Source organism: Idiotropiscis lumnitzeri, chromosome 5 (genome assembly GCF_059441095.1).
Source record: "Idiotropiscis lumnitzeri isolate Australia: NSW breed Sydney's pygmy pipehorse chromosome 5, RoL_Ilum_1.0, whole genome shotgun sequence".
In the NCBI taxonomy this organism is placed as follows: domain Eukaryota; kingdom Metazoa; phylum Chordata; class Actinopteri; order Syngnathiformes; family Syngnathidae; genus Idiotropiscis; species Idiotropiscis lumnitzeri.
This window is the reverse complement of record NC_142395.1, coordinates 21,996,881-22,016,739: the sequence shown is the minus strand read 5'-3', so window position 1 is coordinate 22,016,739 and position 19,859 is coordinate 21,996,881. Positions and strand designations below refer to the sequence as shown.

The window sequence follows — 19,859 nt, the reverse complement described above, 5'->3', positions numbered from 1 at the left end:
GCCTCTCTGTATGCCAGACGTACACCCGCCAGACAACTCATTAGGACATCTAATATTTATATTGCGAAAAAATGTATGACAACATTAGATGTGTTTCTGATATAATTTCCTCCTACATCAGATAATGGATGGAAATCATCCCTTAGTGGTGGCTAAGGTGGCAAGCACCCTTTTGTTCCAATGTTTGGCGTTCGAACCTCAATCTGTTTTTAGCGTTGCCCTTTATGAAACCCTTTGGCGTCCCCTTGTGTTCATATATGCCCGCATCTTTGCTCGTTTTACCTCTTATTTCAACATTATTGTTCTGTAAAGTGGTGTTTTGCAGGTGCAGCTGTTAAAACGCTACATAAATAAATTTGAATTAAGGTGGGTGAGCATTGCACTGCTGGGAGTTTTGTCATGTTTGCACTAACTACATTTCAGATCATTCTGCCCGCCAAATGACCTACTCACACCCACCCTGTATACTGAAAACAATGACCGTGTCTCAATTTACTAACACATTTACTTAATGTATACTGTGGGCCTGTGTTGGTGCACACAAAGCAATCATGGTCCATTTTACGGTATGAATGGCAACAGGTGGATACACAGGTCGATTGTACCTTCTGCAATCCAGTGGAAGATCATTTGTTTGTTCTGCCTGTCACAACGGTATCAGTTGCTGGCATACATAGATAATGTGATACATTCTAGTTTTTGGTAATTCCAAAGTAGATAAATATTTGAAGCACACCCAATGAGCTCTCTTTGCACACTAATGTGCAGCGGTGCAGTGATTGGGAATCACTTTCTCTCCCTAGCAGACTCTCATTTGTGTAAGACCTGTAGAATGAAAGATTAGGCAATGACATGACATATGCCTTGATATACAGTATTACAATATTTTATTCATGCATCACTCAACATGTTGTTTTTTTTAACAACGGAATAGAATTCACTGACACCACTGATGTCCATTGGTTTGAGGAAAAACAAACAGTGCATCATGCTGAAAAATAACACAGCAATGAGTCATTATTTTAAAACAAATATTTTAGGTCAACATATTCATATGGTCAAAGGTGTCTTCTGACAGCCTTTGCATATAATGCTGTAGGTACATTATGATAAAAACCATTAACACATTGCCAAGTGTATTATGGCGTTTGGTTAACAGCTCCTTGTAACCTGACAATCTCGTAGGCACATAATGTGCACAAATATTCACATTTACTCGGGTTTGATAAACTTGGGTACATTTCTGCTGAATTAATTTATCATCTGGAATGAAAGCGAACACAGCTCTGCATGTATCCTTACAAAAACAAGCACATTTATACCATACCATATATGAATTGTAATTCAAGTTATACACGAGGGATTGACGAACCAAAAAAAAACCCTGTAACTCTGAAAGTCAAAAATGCATACATTTTGCTTCGTTAAATAGTTGGACCAGCGCTCTATATGTAGCATCTTCCATCTTTCCATTTGAGTTTTCATTTGTAGCAATTGTTACATTACATAAGATTGAGGCTTTGAACTCCTGCATGTTACCTGCGAGTTGATCAAGACGATAACCCAGGAGATGACAAAGTGTTAGTTGCTACTCTACCAGGTTTTCTCTTTGTTGACAACTGTGTATTTCCTTCATTTTGTCCTTCATGCATCTTTTGTGTCTTCATCCTGTTTACGTTCAGTCATCCGGGCACATTTTGGACATGTTGTGGAGTTGTCATAGTAACAATCTCTAAAAAGAGGAAAATCACCTGTTATCAATTCAACCTATTGATGGAGTTGTTAGACAAAAACAACGAGCGCACAATTAATTCAACGCTACTTGGTTCAAAAGGAGGATTTAAGATTTTAACTTTGTTAAATAAATAAATGCACCCATCTATAAATTCTCACATCACTTCTCCTCATTACGGTCACTTTTTAGGGGGGGTCATTTCTTACCATACATGTTTTTGGAATGTGGGATGAATACATAAATTAATAAGTAATGTAAATTATTAATAAATTAATAAAAACAAAGTACAGTGATGCCTTAAGAGCTAAGTTACTGGATTTATGAGGTCACAGAAGAGAACTTCAAGTCGTTTATTGCCCCTAGCAGGGAAGTTTAGTGTGACCAAGTTACACACACCAAAAGGAGGTGCAATGAATCAAGATGCAAAAACTGGTTATTTCTTTACAATATATTTATGTTATTAGTATGTTTTCTACATGAAATATGATTGAGTGCTATTTTTCTGATTAGAAAATATATTACAACGAAATTACTTGAACACAACACTGTATTTCAACCATCAATGGAACATGACATACATTCAAAATTTTTGGTTTGTTCCCCCCAAAAATAATTTTTGGAATATTTGTGTTTTCAATTATTACTAAAACAATCATGGTTTATATATATTCTTTTCAAAATTCAGCAGCCAGAGTAGTAGGGAAAGAATTTCCTCAATACAATCCAATAACATTTCTTTTTTAAATTCAAAATTGTCTGACTGTTGATGACAAACCTGTGGAAGACGGCTGAGCAGTCATGGCAAACGGAGGTGTGACTGTCAAAAGGAAAAAGGATGTCTCCCTCCTTACACAGCTCACAAACAAAGCCTTTGGCCTGGCAACGCTGCAATGTTCACAAAAAGAAAATGTTACCATATGCTTCAGGATTGCTTTCTCTTTGCATGCACAATACTGAATTTTAGTACAACAAATGCATGACAAGTGCTTTACCATTGTCAATCAAAACTGAGCATTGTATCCAATCTCATTAGATTTTCCAAGTGTACCTAATATTCGTGTTGAATAAAAAGTGCGCCAAAGACATAATAGTTATAAGAAAAAGTGCGAACTGTGCTTTTTTGTGAGCTCTCACATCGCAGTCGAGCTTGATGTGTTTTGCGAATGTGGTGTGGACTTCTGTGAGGGAGCAGCTGAGTCGCCCACTGGAGATGTCAATCAGATCCTGTAGCGAGTACATGTCATCGTTCTCCACAAAGTGCTGGCGGTCCTGAAGCTAGAAACAAACAACCAATCAGACAGACAGACAGATACGATCATTGGTTATAAGGGGATCCACGTTTGACTTGTTTTAAGATCATTTCCCCACTAGATGGTGCTGTTGTACAGGATGTCCAACTAAGAGGTGCCACTGAAGCTGAATTATGCAGATCAAAGAAAAATTATCCACAGTACACTGCGAACCTGGAGGAGAAGTCGCGCCTCCATGGCCTCTTTGCAGGTAATAAAATAAGGTTTCATCAGTAAAATGTCTTGACGAAGTTTCTGGAAACACAGACACAAAATTAGCTCTCTCTTTACCGACCAAAGAGCGAAAACATCTCAAGTTGCAGGCCATCTCAAAGATTTGAGGGTCAGTAGAAGGTACAATTGGTTCAACTTCCTTCATTGGAGTGACTGCTAAAAATGGATTTTCTGGACCTTTTTAGAAAACATCATAACAACAACAAAATGAGCATCTGCATAAATAACCGGGGGGCACTAAAGGCGACTGAGGTTCTAATTTTAGAAAATACTGACAGTTATCCAAAACCTTGCAGGGCTAAAAGCATTTCCTGCCAACTTACTCTGATCTCAACCAGTTCTTCAACAAAGTTAAAAAGCAGCGGGTTGATTTCTTTCAGCTTCAGCACGGGCCGTGACATCATCAAGGCCAGGTAACGCAGAGAGGATCGACAAACCTACATAAAGGATAGATTAATAAAAAATACTGCACACCACACACGCGCGAGCACATGAGCACACATGCGCATACCCCCCGCCCCACACACACACACACACACAAATAGCGTCACTTTCATAGACCGCCAACGCACATCATGCGACTCTTTGTCTTTTATGCTTCTGCTGACCCTAGTTGCACTTCTCCAAATTGGGAAACGCATACCATGAGGCTGTGTAATTCAATCCAAATTATCAATCCAAAGTCACAACGGTCTGCCGCACTGCCGTGACTCAAGAAAAGCTCTCGATTCTTCACTGGTCTCAAGATGAGGAAACAAAACGCATAAATGTATTTAATGTTACCTTGCGTGGTTCAAACTCCCAGTTGTGGATGACTCGTGCCGGGATGATGGCTGTGTCGTTCCAGTGGCACGCACTGCAGAAATACTGGCCAGTGTAGTCACATTGTCTGGCTTCACTTGGAATGCCCCCTATCAGATTTAAAAAATGTATTAATCCAGAATTTGCACACAAAGCATATTGTAGTGCATATTGTTTCATGAGCCCAACAAACTAAGTAGAACAAAATACAGTAAGTTTTTTTTCATCATCTGACTTCATTAAGACTCTTTGAACTATTTGACAGCATTTAAGGTCATTTTTTCCCCACATCACATCAATTTGTCACACGAAAATATCAACATTGTAAGACTGATTTTCTAATGTGGTTCAGAATGAAACTGCAAATGAGAATGAGGAGTAACGAGTTGAAAAAAAACAAAAAACATTAGATTAGATCCGGGTTGTTTTCTCCCATGCATATGAATGCTACTTCCTCTTTTAAAGTATGTAATTTGTGCTCAAATTACTTGGCAATCATTGAACTTTTTTTGTTTTTTTGTTTTGAAAAATCAAATGTGGTAATTTGTTATGGTTTGATCAGGCTTTTTGGCTGTGTTTTTCCTCAGCTAGAACTTAGATTTTAATCAAGGTGGAGGCACTTGTGAACATTTTCAAACGGCAATCGATTTTCTGCAGATAACATGAAGGCATCTGCGAGGAAGATTCTTTGTGCACCAAATACACACTGGGGGAAAAATACTTAACTTTCAGATCCACATGATTAAAATTTGATCAACTGATGTAATGTTCTATTGTTTTCCTCAAATACATTCAAATGATATTTGTTAGTTTAAAACATTTTGATTAAGCACAACCAATGTACATGTCCGAATTATGTAAATCGAATGGAACCAAAGGATTTTTTTTCAGTATACACGGTAAAGCATAAAGAACACATGAAAAAAGAAATACAAATCACGTTTGGCTTTTTATGTATCAATCAAATCCAATACCAAGATTAAAAATGAAACCAATACTTTTGTAAGCTCTTTTTTTGTTTCAGTTGAGTTGCACCGGTTATAGGTCACATTACGGTGGGAAAAAAATTTAAATTATCTTTCTTGGCCACATTTTTTACATCACAAAGACGGCATTTGAAACAGGAGTGTTGTTGACTTTTTATTTCCACTGTATGCACTCATTATATCCACTACGTTTCATTCAAAGCATAGCACCGGTCCCCAAAAACAAAAACAAACAAATAAAAATCTTCTTCTGCAGAGGGATAATTCATCACTTGTGACTTTTTGCAAGTCATCCAGTTTATTAGTTCCATGAAAAGATGACCTTTCCTCAAGTAAAAGTAATTTTTTTATCAGATGATTTTTTTATGCTTCAGTCACAAAATGTGAATCTTGTTTCCCCCTGCCTTTTTCCTCAAGGAATATTGCTTCAAATTTCAGGTAGTTGTTGTCAAAATGAAAACATTTAAAGCTGCGTGTAGCAGTGTAAATTACAGGAGAACAGTAACTAACTATGGGTGCAAGTACATGTTTTCCGGTGGTCTTTATATGAGAGGTTAGGTGCTCATTCTTTTCCCCTGACCCACCGTCCTCATGAATGAACTTAAAGGTCTACTGTTAATATGTGCAAATGTAATTTTAATGTAACTGAATAAACTTTCATGATGTGTTTTTTTTTTATTTCCACTTTTTATTTCTTAATTACAACAACACACCAGGACTATACAATGGCATCTTATTAAAACAATATCAAATTAGTATTTAACACAAGTGAGTTGTATGGCCTGTTCGAAAAAGTAATTGCCCTACTCTTGTTTCCAGTACGTAACGCTGTGATCAGCTAGCTAGCTTAGCAAATATCTTTTCAAGAGACACATCTTTGCACTACGGACCGCGAGGACATTATTTTGATGGCAGCAACAATGGCTGTTCATCCGCTGCGCAAGGCGAAGCTCAACTTCAAAATAAAAGCATGAGAAGACTATTTCCAGGTACAGTCTACATAGATATCATCGTCTCACTTAGCTTTTATTTTGAAGTTGGCCCTCGGAAGCAATCATTGTGGTAGCTATTTTGACTTCGAATTGAGGCTTCATAGCCTGACGCAGTCAAGCTGAGTGCTGCATTTTCTCATACGCAAAAGCGCAATGACAGAAAGATGCGCAATATTTAATTTAAATTTCTCATGCGTATTGGCACACCGCTTAGCCATGCTTGGTCATCTAGTTAACTGACACAAATGAATGGATGAATGAGATTTCCATGCTTAAAGTATCTAGCGAAAAAATACAATCAAGAAAACAAGCTTAACAAAATCGGCAGAAAAAGAAGACGGTCAATCTCGACAAGTGGACGAATAAGCAGGAGGGGCCCCGGTGAAAGCTAATCTTTATCGTAATACCAACCGATTTTCTGTTCAAGACAATATGTGGATGGTCATTCCGTGTTAACTCACATTTTGTCAAATAAACGTCACAGTTTTGCTTATATTTGACACACGTTTTGACTTTTGATTTAATCTGTGTGGGATTTCCTCTATAAAAGATTTTACAGTCCTTTGCTGTTCACATCAATTTTTAGATGTGCTGATATGAAAACTGCAAAAACCTCAGAAACTGTCACAGTTGCTAATGTAGAACACATCAAGTAATCACTAACTGGCAATGAGGGAAATTAAGAAGTGGAGTAAAGAGACTGCTGACCCCAAAGATAATGAATAATGATGATGATAAAACATTTCAATGATTCTCAGTGGTATAGGTATGCGAACAAATCACTGTCCAAGTAGTTTATTTATATTTAGCTTTTTGTTCAAAACATTTGAATGTGATCTTTATGAAATGCTTGTTTTTAAATCATTATTTAGCAGTAAGTACAATTTGTATTTAACATTTGTGCGTGATACATTTTAATACACCATACGTGGTTTTTATTTTTTCATTTATTTATTAATTTTTTTACACGCTGTTAATGTTCAGACTGTCTCTTTTGATTTTTAATATTGGTCATGAAAGTGGTTACTTGGAGCGCTGAGTATTTTTTCAAGGTGAAACTTGGTGTAAAAAGTTGGAGAACAACTGAATAGACTTGCCGAGGACTAAAAATGCCAGAAATCTGGAAAACATCAGTTGAATGTAGTGACTTGAAATACATTTTGGATCAGAGATTTTTTTTTTCTGTGCTCTGCGTTAGAAGCTCATTTCGCATTCATACTCACTCAGTGAAATTGGTGAACGGCATTCTGCACAACGATAGTCTTGGCGGTCCAATCCGATCTCAGGGCAGATGCTGAGCTCGTACTCTGACTGATGGCTCACCTTCGACCTCACACAGGGCTTAGTGATCAGGTTCATACATTTACTATGGCAGCGGTAATAGCAACCTGAAGAAGACAAGAATAATGCATGTTTGGTATTTAGCTCATAGGTGCTAAGTCACGTCAAGGGCAGCCAACAAGTTCACGTTTGAGTCTCAACTTTCTTCTTTTTGTCGTGGATCTCTAAACACAGTGCTGTGCAGAGGATTGAGTGCCATCACCTGTACATGTGTACCATGTCTGGATGAGGCCCCAAATGATGGTGCTACATTTGTCACAGGTATGTTTGACACTCTTGCTCTTTTCCTTGGAGAATCGGTGCTCGAGAACCATTCTCAGATTAGGCTCGTCCTCATCAGGATCCTGTTAGACACACATTGCCAAGAATGATATCTGATATATTTGAACAAACACAAAATGTATTAGCAAAGAAAATATTGAACGTATTGTAATTGTGTGGTAGATCCACACATGTGCCTCAAAGAGGCGGGGCTTAATGGATGCATGTGACATCAGCGAGTCTCCGTTTCTGTGATGAAGTAGTGGTCAATCGATAAATGAGATTCACATTTTAACAACAGTTAATAATTGTAGCGTACAAGCCAAAACAAAAAAAAACCTTCGAAATTTGTTTTAAGTCTTCGCCGAACGGGAGGTCATTCCTAAGAGAGGCACCGGCAACGGAAATGGAAATGGCCCGATCCCCTCTAAACCTAGACTTACTCCTCGCGACCTTGAATAGCGTCTGGTCCACAGACCTGAGGCACTGCGCAGGTGCGTAAGGGCGGAAGAGCTCAGAGAGCTAAGGAGGGGCGAGACCATTTAAAGATTTGAAAACAAATAATACAATCTTAAAAAGAACTATAAAATGTAATGCAGTGAAGGGACGCCAGAGAAGGTGTTATGTGCTGACGGCGTCAAGAGGTGAGTAGCAGCATTTTGGACCAACTGGAGACGCTTGACGGAGGAGTGTCTGACTCCACAATAAAGTGAATTACATCAATACAGCCAAGATGTGGCGAAGACATGAATTGCTGTTTCAAAGTGCTGTTGAGAAAGGAGATACTTGACCTTAGCTACCTAAGATGAAAAAAGATGGATTTAACAACAGGACCTATTTGACGGTCCATTTTAAAATCACGGTCCAGTTTAAGACCATACTGTTTTTTTTTTCGGTTTACTTTTTATTGGCTGAAGCATCACATATAGAGATCTATAACATGTAGCAAAACTATCAGTTTACTCAACTTACATTATACAGGAAATTGATATCGAAAGAACCAACCTTCAGCTCCTGCAGTTTGAGCCGAAGATGGATCAGTTTCACCACCGTGTCCTTTTGCCTTTCGGAGTGCTCCGGCAACTCCAAGATCAGCTTCTTGCACTCCTCAATAGCCAGTTTCAGTTGCTCTATGTCCGAGGCCACAAATGAACCCTGTGGGCGGAGAATAGAGTGAAATTTGTATACGTTGTGTAATGCAAGGCAACTTTATTCAGGTCATATAAGTGCAATATTTAAAAGCATTTACAAACAAAAGAGTTAAATACTTTTAAAAACAAAATCATATAATAAATAATATGAATAATAAAAATGTCTGTGAAAAGTCAATTATTATTGGTAGTTAACTTGATAAAATAAATAAATAAAAATAAATGCTTTGATAATTACTCCTTCTCCAACTGCGTGTCATGTGACCACTTTTTCCAGTGCCGGTCTTCTGACTGTAGTGAAACAAACTGGCTACCGCTAATGCTAGTTCGACCATGTGAGAAGACTGGAGAAGAGGAGAGGAGGAAACGTGGCGAGTATGACTAATGACCATGAAACCGCGGCCCGAGAAGCTCATTTAGATCAGCAGTATTTTGGCTACCATGGGTCAGCAATCGAGAAACAAAATTGAATCTTAACTTTGGTGTATCAATGCGGTCCTAATCTCTTAGCAACCACGTTCATTTGAATAATATACTAAAAAAAAAACAGCGTTGCTTGCTTACCACAGGTCTTGAGAAGTGGTCCTCAGCTAAACCAAGATCCATGGTTCCGTCTGAACTTTGGATTCTGGTCCCAGAAAAAAGCTCCTGTTTAGCTTCTGCAGGAGACCAAACAAAATATTACTTTTACGCGCGACTTGTCAGTTGTCACTAAAGTAAATTCATGCACTGACTCATCTTGTTAATATTCTAAATGAAGCAGAAGAATGCATGAGCGTGACTAACTTGACCACAGTGCCATTAAAACGGCCGCTCATCATATTGACTGAACTTTGATCTTTCATCTCTTTGTGCCTTTTACACCAGCATAGTTACAAGCTGTTCTGAAACCGCTTACATTGTACAAATTGTAGTCGGATCATATCTCCTCAATGTTTAACAGTTATTCTCAACTAGTTGGCCGGGATCCAAGAGTGGCTCACGGATTGATTGAAGGCGGGTGGCAGAAAGGTAGGAATAAAATAGGAAGCGTCCTCGGTATGTATGATAGTATCGGCATACAACTCACTGCTTTTCATAGAATTGTTTTATATTCATGTTTTTTTACACAAATACTGTATTTAAGACTTTATTACTGTGTTAGTATGTCTGTTTAAAACATCCATCCAGGATATACATATTTTCAAAGGCATTTTTTTAACAATAGATTTTCTTTACTGTTAAAGTGGTACATCCAAATGTGCATGCAATATTCAACGGAGAAAAAAAATTGAGAAAATTAACATTGAAGGAAATCAGTTATTCCTCCCAATGTCCTCTCACACACAAAAAAACTGAAATGGCACCGAACATAACCAAATTGTCGGGTGTATAATTTTATTTATATATTTCAAATCAGAAGTACATTTTTCTATCTATCTATCTTAACTAGCTCCTAACTGAATATGTTGAAAACTGTTTGGCTGACTCTTAAGAAAAATAAATAAATAAATACAGCGGTACCTTGAATTTCGAGTTGAATCGTTGACATTGTTGGATTGAAAAACAATATCAAAATGAAGCATGGACCAGATAACATAAATGGAAATGAATTTAATGTAATCATTGTTTGTTGTATGTTATTTTTTAAAGTCTTCACATGCAAGGAGTCAGGGAGGCTTTGCCTGTCTTGCTGCACATCCGCTGCCTCCAAAAAAACAGCGCAACTCGTGTTTTTAATAAAGAGCACTGTAATGTAAAATATAAACCCATACTAAAGGAGAATCTAAATGAATTAAAGTTTTTCGGAACTATGCCACATGCTCTAGAACAGTGGTTCTCAACCTTATTTCAGTTACCATTTGTCTCCCTGTGAAATATTCTTTCAGCAAAGTACCCTTTAACTATTGCAAAGCATTTTGGGGTGAAAATAAATCAATTAAAAAAATTATAAAAACTTGAAGAGACTTTGTGCAATCGACAGGACGGGAAAGAAGTTCTGTGTCAATCATTATGAATTCTTAAGAACTACTATAAACATTTTGTACAACTAGGAGGGGGAAAAGATTATCAAATATTACGGACTCACTCTTAAAAGCAAATACATTCTGTCAGGATTTAACTTAGCAGGGCTAATAGATCCTTCGACTGCAACAGCACAAATGACAACAACTCTTCAGACAATAGTCATGACGATGAAGCTGAAAACACCGACGGCACAGCCAAACTTTTGGTCAAATGGGTTGTAACTTGTCCACTGTCATTTTTATTGGTGTGTTACTAAAGTATTGCTTGCACGGGGTTTTTATTTCCTCTGGCTGGCTAAGCAAATGTTCTTGCAACGGTTCTTAATAAAATTATAAACAAATCTAAAATGAGTTATTCACTTATTATAAACTACCAAAATGTTTTTTTCTTCCCAAAGCTAAGCATGCCGTACTATTATAACTAACAAGTGCACAGACCTCCCAGCTAAACAGCAAAAATAAAGACTGTGGCAGTCTTCTCTCCTGCGGTCTAATCGCTGGCTGCATGAAATGATGTCTGTTACCCATCTTTGAACTTCCCCTTCCGTTTAGCAAACATTTATGACCAGAGGCTCCAGTTAACATCTAGAATATTTACAATCCAGATTAGGGATGGCTATTTAACAAAATTCCCTTGATTTATAAACCTAAAATCAACAATACGTTACATTTTTTCCACAATCTTTATTCCAAAAATAAACAACAATTAAATTCCACATTTGAGTCTCTGGGCTGGATCAAAAGCACTGTAACTAAAGAATTGAAAAATATTACTCCAACTTATTGTTTCTTGGTGAAATCACCAGCTTTTCTACTTTGTTAATATCACATTAGATAAATTTGGTCAACGATAGATTTGGACACTACCAACCAATCGTGATTGATCATCTTGTATCTGAATCAGTATGAAACAAGCAAGTCTGACCGCTTAGCCAGACGAGCAAGCCATAGGCGCATTTCTCCATCAAACGTTCTCGGCTTCTTGGGAACTACCAAGGAAATGATAGGCACGCAGCTAACCGGCGTGGCACCAGCTATGTGCTTCGGCTAGCTAACTAGCATGGCTAAACTCGGTGCAGACTCCATCCTTTAAGCCTCCGTGACGCAGAATAACCTACACTTCTGACAAGTGTCGTCATCACTAAATGAGAACAAGCATCGAGAAGATGGAGAACACATGCAAACCGCCGAGATAATGTGAAATACAGATGAGCAAAAGACCACAATTTGTGCAAAAGTATGTCTGGATCCATGTGACAGTGGAGAGTTACAAACTATGAACCGCAAGTAAAGCATGGAAATCGATAAATCAAGAGAAAATACTACATGGGTGAAAAGTGTCCTTAAGTAATTCGGGTACCTTGGTTAAAAAAGAAAAAAAAAATGCTTGAGACATTGTTTTTTGCCTCAAGTACCCGTTTATTTATGTGCACTCTGTCGGAAAGTAATAAGTAATAATAAGTCAAGCTAATTGGAGCAACAATTGTTCATGCTATGCATGACAGTAACACGCCAAAAAAGGCCAATAAAACAGTCCTAAACGCGTCGCACTCTGCCCTTGATTTTAATTATTTGATATTAACAGTAATCATAGCCCGGATTTTTTTTTTAAATTCAGCTAAGTGAAACGGAGAGTTTTATTTATTTTCTGTAAACAGTAACAAATAATGAAGGTTTTATGATCCTGAAAGATTGCGCTTGCAGCAGATTTTTTTTAATCATTCTTTCTACTTGCAACAGATTTTTTTTTCATCATTTCTGAAGGCTAAATTTATTTTCAGAGGTTTAATTTACTGAAATTATTAATACTGCTATTAATTTAATTTAAGACATAGCAAATACACACTTGTTCAACTAAAAACAATTTTTTTTTCAAGCAAGCAGTCCGTTCCAAAAGTAAAAAGGGCAAGGACATTAATATGTCACTTTGGAATTCCAGCTTTTATAAGATGGTATTTAAATCTAGATGTGTTAGAAAACTCAGGACAGAGCACCTTTTGTGTGAAGCCCATCCATTTTTGAGTGAGCAAAAGTATTGGAACGGACATTATCAATTCAATTTAAAAGTGAATAAGAGTGAATATTTGGTGGCATAATCTTTCCTTGCCATAACTTCATCAAGCTTGTGACCCACTGAATTCACCGACATTCTTTATTTGAAATGCTTGCCCAAGCCTTCACGGAAGCCTCTGTCCGTCTTTTTTTTTTTTGTGTCCCCTGATTAATTTGGATGCATTTTCTGTCCATTGCCAGACAAATTGGTTTTGTAGACTTGTGTGTTCATTCTGCTCATGGCTTACATCATCATTTAATTATTTCCAAAAGCAGCCATGCAAGTCCAAGCCATGACAAGACCTCCACCATGCTTCACAGATAAGCCTGTGACAGTTGGGCTCAAAGAAAAGGGGCTCTGTCTTGAGTGGTTTACCACATCTAGATGTAAATACCATGACAATAAAAGCTGGAAGTCAGAATTTATCTTTTGAATTTATCTGTCTACATCGGATACCGTACTACACATTTTACATGATAATCAAAAACATGCAGTGCACATTTTAGTCAATCCATTTTGACTCGTCACGTTAGGCTTAATTTGATACATTAATTTGTGACTAATTCATTTTCTTCATTGTGATTTACTCTGAGATAGACCATGTAAACTAATTCTGTCCTTTAAGAGCAGGCACAATCCACACATGAGAACAGTGTGCCGTGATGAATATTACCCTGCTGTGGGTGCGTTGTGCCCCTTTGGGGACCATCCTCTTCCTCTCCGCGATCGAAAGGATTGAGGCGGGTTTGGCGGAATTGTGCCAGTCTCTCATCATACTCCATTTCATCAGCTACATCTTGGTAGGACAGAACAGAACACGATGGACATTATAGCGTTAGTAAATTGTTGAGGAAGACAGCACTTTGTTTAATCTTTCGATCCCAACAAAGCTTCAGAGGTCCTGACCAGATAGGTTTTGATGGGAACTCTGGCCAATTGATTAGGTTTACCAGTAGAATTCTGTCAACTATGGCAGTTCCTCAGAGCAGCAATATTCTGCTAAATGCAACAAGTACTACAATGGGAACAGGAGCTCGAAACACACAATCTTTTTTTCTGAGATCTTGGAAAAAGAGCAAAATTATCCTATATGAAAGTATGGACCATAGTTTCTCAAAGTGTGGTTTATATATACATTTTGAATGGATTATTCTATAGATTATTCCAAAATGTTATTTTGCATTCACGTGTATCACAAAAACCTTTTTCCATATTACTGTTTATTCTGCCCTTGTGACACATTCTCAAGTTTGTGCAGCTAGACGGATAGTCAATACCATGAAGAATGGTGTAGAAGCCAATTCAAAAGCAAGAAAGCACACTTTGATAAAAGAAAAGAGGAATGACAAGATAACGGAGAAATGAGTGAGGAAAAAAACTATGGAAGAAAAAGAGTAAAAAAAATTCACACAAATCCTCAACTCAACTTCCGGAACTCCATTCTTCACCATTCATCATGCTGTTTACTATCTGTCTAGCTGCACAAACTTGGGAATGTGTCGCAAGGGCAGAATACTGTTTAATAAACGATTATTCTTGTTTGTGTGGTATTTTTATCAAAAAAAACAACAAAAAAAACTAGACAACAATTATGTAATATCATGCGAAAGGGATTGATTTCGTACGGGTCATTGTTTTCCGAAGTAAAATCTGTTTGCCAATGTCTTGTGTTGATCAAAACAAAAGCTAATCAGTCTTCGTTCATGAATGACTTCAAACCACTAGGTAGGATGCAGGCTTAGAGTGGTACATGAGAATCAATTAATTAAATGATCAAACTGTACAAACCATTTTTTCAATTATTTACAGTTAATTTTTTAAATTACAGTTTTTAACTTTTTTACAATATTGTATTTCCAGTAATCTGCGCGGTTCGTTTTCAAACATTTAGGTATGATTTTTATTTAACAATAAATTTTAATTGAATCATTATTTAAGTATTTTTCTTATTTTTCTATATTTAAGCGCAGCAATAAAGTTCATACTGTGCATTATGTTACAGTGGCTCAAACTAATGTTAAATGTATGCTTTGCTATGTTTTTTTTTTCATAAAACTTGTTTCCTTTTTTATGAACTCATGGGCCTACGACACTATTGTATATTAATGTTGATCATTATCATGATACCTGGAGAACTTTTGATATATTGAGCGGTTTAAAACAAGATAATTTGGTCTAAACCAGGGGTGGGCAAACTTTTTGATTGGTGGGTCACAATGGGTTCTAAAATTTGACAGAGGGGCTGGACCAGGAGCAGATGGATAGTGTTTTGGTAACCTCACCTCATCGGAGAAATTAATCAATTAAATTTAATTTTAAATGAAAATGAACAAAAGCATTACAACAACATATCTGTGTTTGACACACCAGAGTATTTAGAAAATAAAACATTAACAAGGTTTATTCATTTAATTTTTTTCAAGTTTGGCAGCCAGATTAAAACATTCAATGGGCCGCATGTGGCCCCCGGGCCGCAGTTTGCCCGCACCCGGTAAAACCCAAAAGCATGTACACAATTTAAAGGCTTTATTTTCCAAACCAGGAATCCTATAACTTGATAGTTGTAGTTGGTACAAAGCAAATTTGGAGCAACACAACAAACACATCTGTCTGACAATTTGGATCCTGTTATAAAATATATGTACATTGTTGTGTAGATGAATGAGCGTAAAAAGGATAGCACAGGTGCTTCTATGGACAGCGGTGGTATTCGTAATGTATGGCAAACCCACAACATATCACTTCACAATCATGCAAAAGTCTAGATTTGCATTATGATCATGTTCAATTGTTACCAGCTCATAAACTCATGTCATCTGTGGTTTTCCGTTCCAGGCTGTCACTAGATCTAAATCCAATTGAGTACCTTTGGAATGTGCTGGAGTGGAGTGATGCATCATTAGAAGTAATGTTCCTGTTACCTCCTTTTGCTAAATGTGCAAAAATATTAAACAATTCCCAGCATGATGTCATGTGTATCTACATCACATATTACGACAACATTAAACAAATTGTTGAATTAAAACGTCTCTGAGAGCGCCACTCATAACCGAGCATTGGCTTGTCAAGCCAAATATTTTGATACAGCGCTTACATTGGAGCTCGTATTATAAATCAATAAATGCAATTATCAAGCAACCATCAGGACTAAAACGCTTGATGGAGGAAATAAACATTCGTCATCGATTGCAATGCACGTGTCGTTATTGTGCCCGTCTGAAAAACTGGTTCGAGTCATTTAGTCCCCATTTAAGCCAATGAAGGAGCTCATCATATTCATAACATCAACATTGCATGTCAACAAGCTAAAGCTACAAAGCTAACAGTCATGTTTTGATGCCAGAATGTTAGCTCTAATTAAACGGGGAGCAATGATGTAACATTTGTTAAGTTGGTTCTGATCTTACTTGTCATTGAGTCGTCACCTCTTAATTTTGTTTAATGTTCGACGCGTGTGGTGATTACTGAGTAGTTCTGCCCGTGCCTCGTTTCTCTCTATTTACGCCAAAAGAATTGGAGAACTTGATCATTAAGAACAGCATCGTTTCCGCTTTTACTTTCAAAATAAAATACATTCGAAAAATTGCAACGGTATTATATGATGATGATGTGAGTAAAAAAATAAGAAAACTGAATGTCAAACACTCTTTCCGTTCGAACATTGACTTGACAAAGCAAGACGTCTATATATTTTATATTCGTGCAGTTAAATGTGACGTTAGGTGTTTTATTTTGAACGAAAATCTCTTGTTCCGACCTACCGTGCCTTTCCACAACACCAGCCGAGCACTCACGAGACCCAGTCCACAAAATTCTTCTCAATATGAATGTATTCCTATGTAACTGTTTTCACTTTAATGATGCAAAATGTATACACTCGTAGATTAATTTTTATGAAAGGAACTGTATTTCTCACACTTGCAGACTTGTTTAAACGTAATTTATAACTTGCTGAGTACATATGTGAATGGGACAACTTTTCTGTTTGATTCAATCAATTAAAACAAAAGTCGTCAGTGCATGGGCCCCCATTTTTTTTCAAGGCAACCTATGACCCCGGTTATGGGACACTTCTCATTTATGTGCTGTAATTGAAATGTGTGAATTTCAGAAAATTCTGTTATTTCCTAAACTAGATAAAGCCCTTAAAAATTTCCCTTGAATAAATCTGCACAAAACTTTTACTGTGATTTAGGAGAAAATTATTCCACATTTAATTGACTATTTTGACCACCTTGATACATCTTCGCGATGACAAGAATCACTGTTCACGTTCAACGTGATAGTTGAGCATTTTGATGTGAATTCAAACTAAAGAGTTTTCAAATTAAAGAAAACCTTTTTTACTCCATATTTATAAGAAGATTGAGTGTCTCTGGAAATTTTGGACCCCCAGGCAAATGCCTGTGTTTGCCAAACGGCCCTGGTTGCTCCTTATCTTCAGAACATAAAATAAAATGTAATCTTATAAAGAGCTCCAAGATATTACATAATTGATTTGACTCTAATTGATGTCAAAAAGGTATCATTATGAGGTATGACCAAGATGATAAGATGTGTACCACTAAAGGTTTAAATTTGTACTTTTTCATTTGCGGTTGTATGAAAGGGCATTCTGTTCTCGCCAATAAAAAGATGCTCTATTTAAAGTTACTGTATTTAAGAGTTACCAAATGCTGTTTGTGGCTCCCAAGCATTTGTCCAACTGGTGACAAATTGAAGCCAAACATTTTGACCACATTGAGTTCCCCGCAAACTTAGAAAGAATCACAGAAATTAGGGACCTCAGTCAAGAACTGGCGAGATGCAACACAACTTTATCAACTGATTCTTGCTTTAATTTGGGAAATAATGCATTAAAACACAGATTTTCCCAGTTGTTATGAACACATTAAAGCAAATATGCATCCTTAACTTTTGCATTAACCACTCAGTTTAATTTATTTGCTTTGCATGACTAGTGTACTGCTGCTGTTATGTCATACATGCGCCCGTGGTATCACGACATGTTTATGGCTATGGTTGAAATTTGAACACTGCACTTAATCATACTGAGAGATACAGTAGTACCTGATTTTTTTCCCATGACCTTGCTTGATACTCCAAACTGTGAAACAACTTATTACCATAGAAAAGAACATGTCGGGTTCCGGAACAGGATCAGATTCTAAACACGGGTGACGGAAGAAGGAATTACAAAAAAAAAAGTGTTTATTAACAAAAAACGCACGAGACTCACGAATGACAAAAGACGCTATTATAAATATGAGACAACCAAAAACGCTTGCAAAAGGCAAGGATAACAATAATAACAAATTGCTTGTTGTGATCTTCCACTCCAGCTGGAATTCAAAACAAAACAAAACGGAGACATGACATGACATATTTGTACTTTTTTATCGTGTCATCAAATCTGCCAGTACAGTAAAAAAAAATCCATCCATTATCTGAGCCGCTTATGCTAGCTAGAGCCTATCCCGCTCTCTTCGGCCAGCAGGCGGGATACATCCTAAAACTAGTTGCCAATCACAAAATCATTGGAAATAAATCCAAACGAGCTTGAAGCAGTTTTTTTTTTTTTTTTTTAATCTAAATTTACCTGACTGGTGCTTGTGGAGATGCAGCTGGTTGCTCTCATGAGCTTCCATTTTTCACCTCCGTTACAATTGATGTCATAGTGAAGGGCTTGAATTAGCATTATGGCATGTTTGAGAAATGTTGACGAGTGCTCAAGTAAACAACAGCTGTAGAAAAAAAATCTGGATTTTCCCCCTTCTCAGTTGTGCATCCAAGGTGACTAATCTAATCTCTATTTTTTCCATTACGTTTGAATCGAACGTCGCACCTGCCAAGTTGCCAACATGGCTACCACGTAGGCACGTCTGTTAGCGGCCTCTCGATTGTACCGTAGCATACAACTGCTACAACAGCACCTCAACCAAAAAATGTTTATGGAAAACATGTTAATCTTGAGATAGTTGGGGAATAGTTGGGTCATTTGATTTTAACGCTTGCATGACTTGAGTATTTCTAATTAATTTATCACACTTTTAATTTTCATGCAGTTTTTAATCCACACACTAAGATAAGCTTTTGTTTGATATGTTATTTGTGTACACCCTCAGGGATTGGACCCTGGGGGATGGACCAAAATAACACTTTTGTTTTTTGTCATAGATAGCCCTAATCTACAAAGCTTGAGTGAGTTGATTGTTTGGATAGTTGAACTGTAAATAATTTTCTTTACGGTGAACAAAGCTGCTTTGTGCAATTAAACGCACAAGGCATTACTGCTTAGCCGCTAAAAATGTCACCCCTTTAGGCTGAGTTGTGATAGCCTATTTAGGATAGGATATTATCCATCCACCCGTTCACTAGCTACACTGTTCAGCGCTCCCAACTGACTGAGTGGATCATTAATCGGTTGCAGGGTTGACACACAGAGACAAACAATAACACATCATTTTCACATGATTTGATCAACAACAGTATAATACGTGCCACACTGAATTTCCTTTTGTAAATCAATTTTACTGATTTGATGTTTCATTTATTGGCAGCTGTTATCATTAAAATGGTAATACTATTTTTTTTTAAATGTCTGAATATGCAAATTACATTTCCTGGACATGTTGGATTGTTTACCTATTGCTTAATATGCATTTCCCATGAAAAATAACTAATACCTCTTTATGTCTCTATAGTTCCTTTTTTTTTTGCCTCTTTCACAAATGGGGCGTCTTTCTCTCTTAAGCCATCAAAAACCACTGTCGAGCAGAGGTGGCAAATCGAGATCCAGAAAGTGAATGCCATGCCCCGGTTTGGCTTCCGCCACAGTTGCTTCTTCTCATTCGGCAGGTAAAATATCTACTAAGCAGCTTCCTCATCCACTCGTGTCTTGTCAAAGACTGTGTCCAAATGTCCACCTTTATCCCCTTTCGCCTCATTCCCGATATCGTCCCGCACTATATGTAGCACGATATGGTAGCTCCCTCATTTCGTTTGGCGAT

General features: G+C 37.2%; 1 protein-coding gene across 1 annotated transcript; it reads right to left on the bottom strand.

Moving 5' to 3' along the window:
• Positions 1 to 870: 870 nt before the first annotated feature.
• def8 (differentially expressed in FDCP 8 homolog) lies at positions 871 to 16,371 on the bottom strand. The gene is made up of 12 exons (XM_088295723.1): positions 16,257 to 16,371; positions 13,523 to 13,645; positions 9,355 to 9,449; positions 8,645 to 8,794; positions 7,581 to 7,722; positions 7,261 to 7,425; positions 4,042 to 4,169; positions 3,582 to 3,695; positions 3,199 to 3,279; positions 2,870 to 3,010; positions 2,511 to 2,620; positions 871 to 1,732 (listed from the first exon to the last, which is right to left on the bottom strand). The coding sequence occupies exons 1-12, from the start codon at positions 16,261 to 16,263 to the stop codon at positions 1,645 to 1,647; spliced, it is 1,344 nt and encodes a 447-aa protein (XP_088151849.1). The 5' UTR covers positions 16,264 to 16,371; the 3' UTR covers positions 871 to 1,644.
• Between the last annotated feature and the right edge of the window lie 3,488 nt (positions 16,372 to 19,859).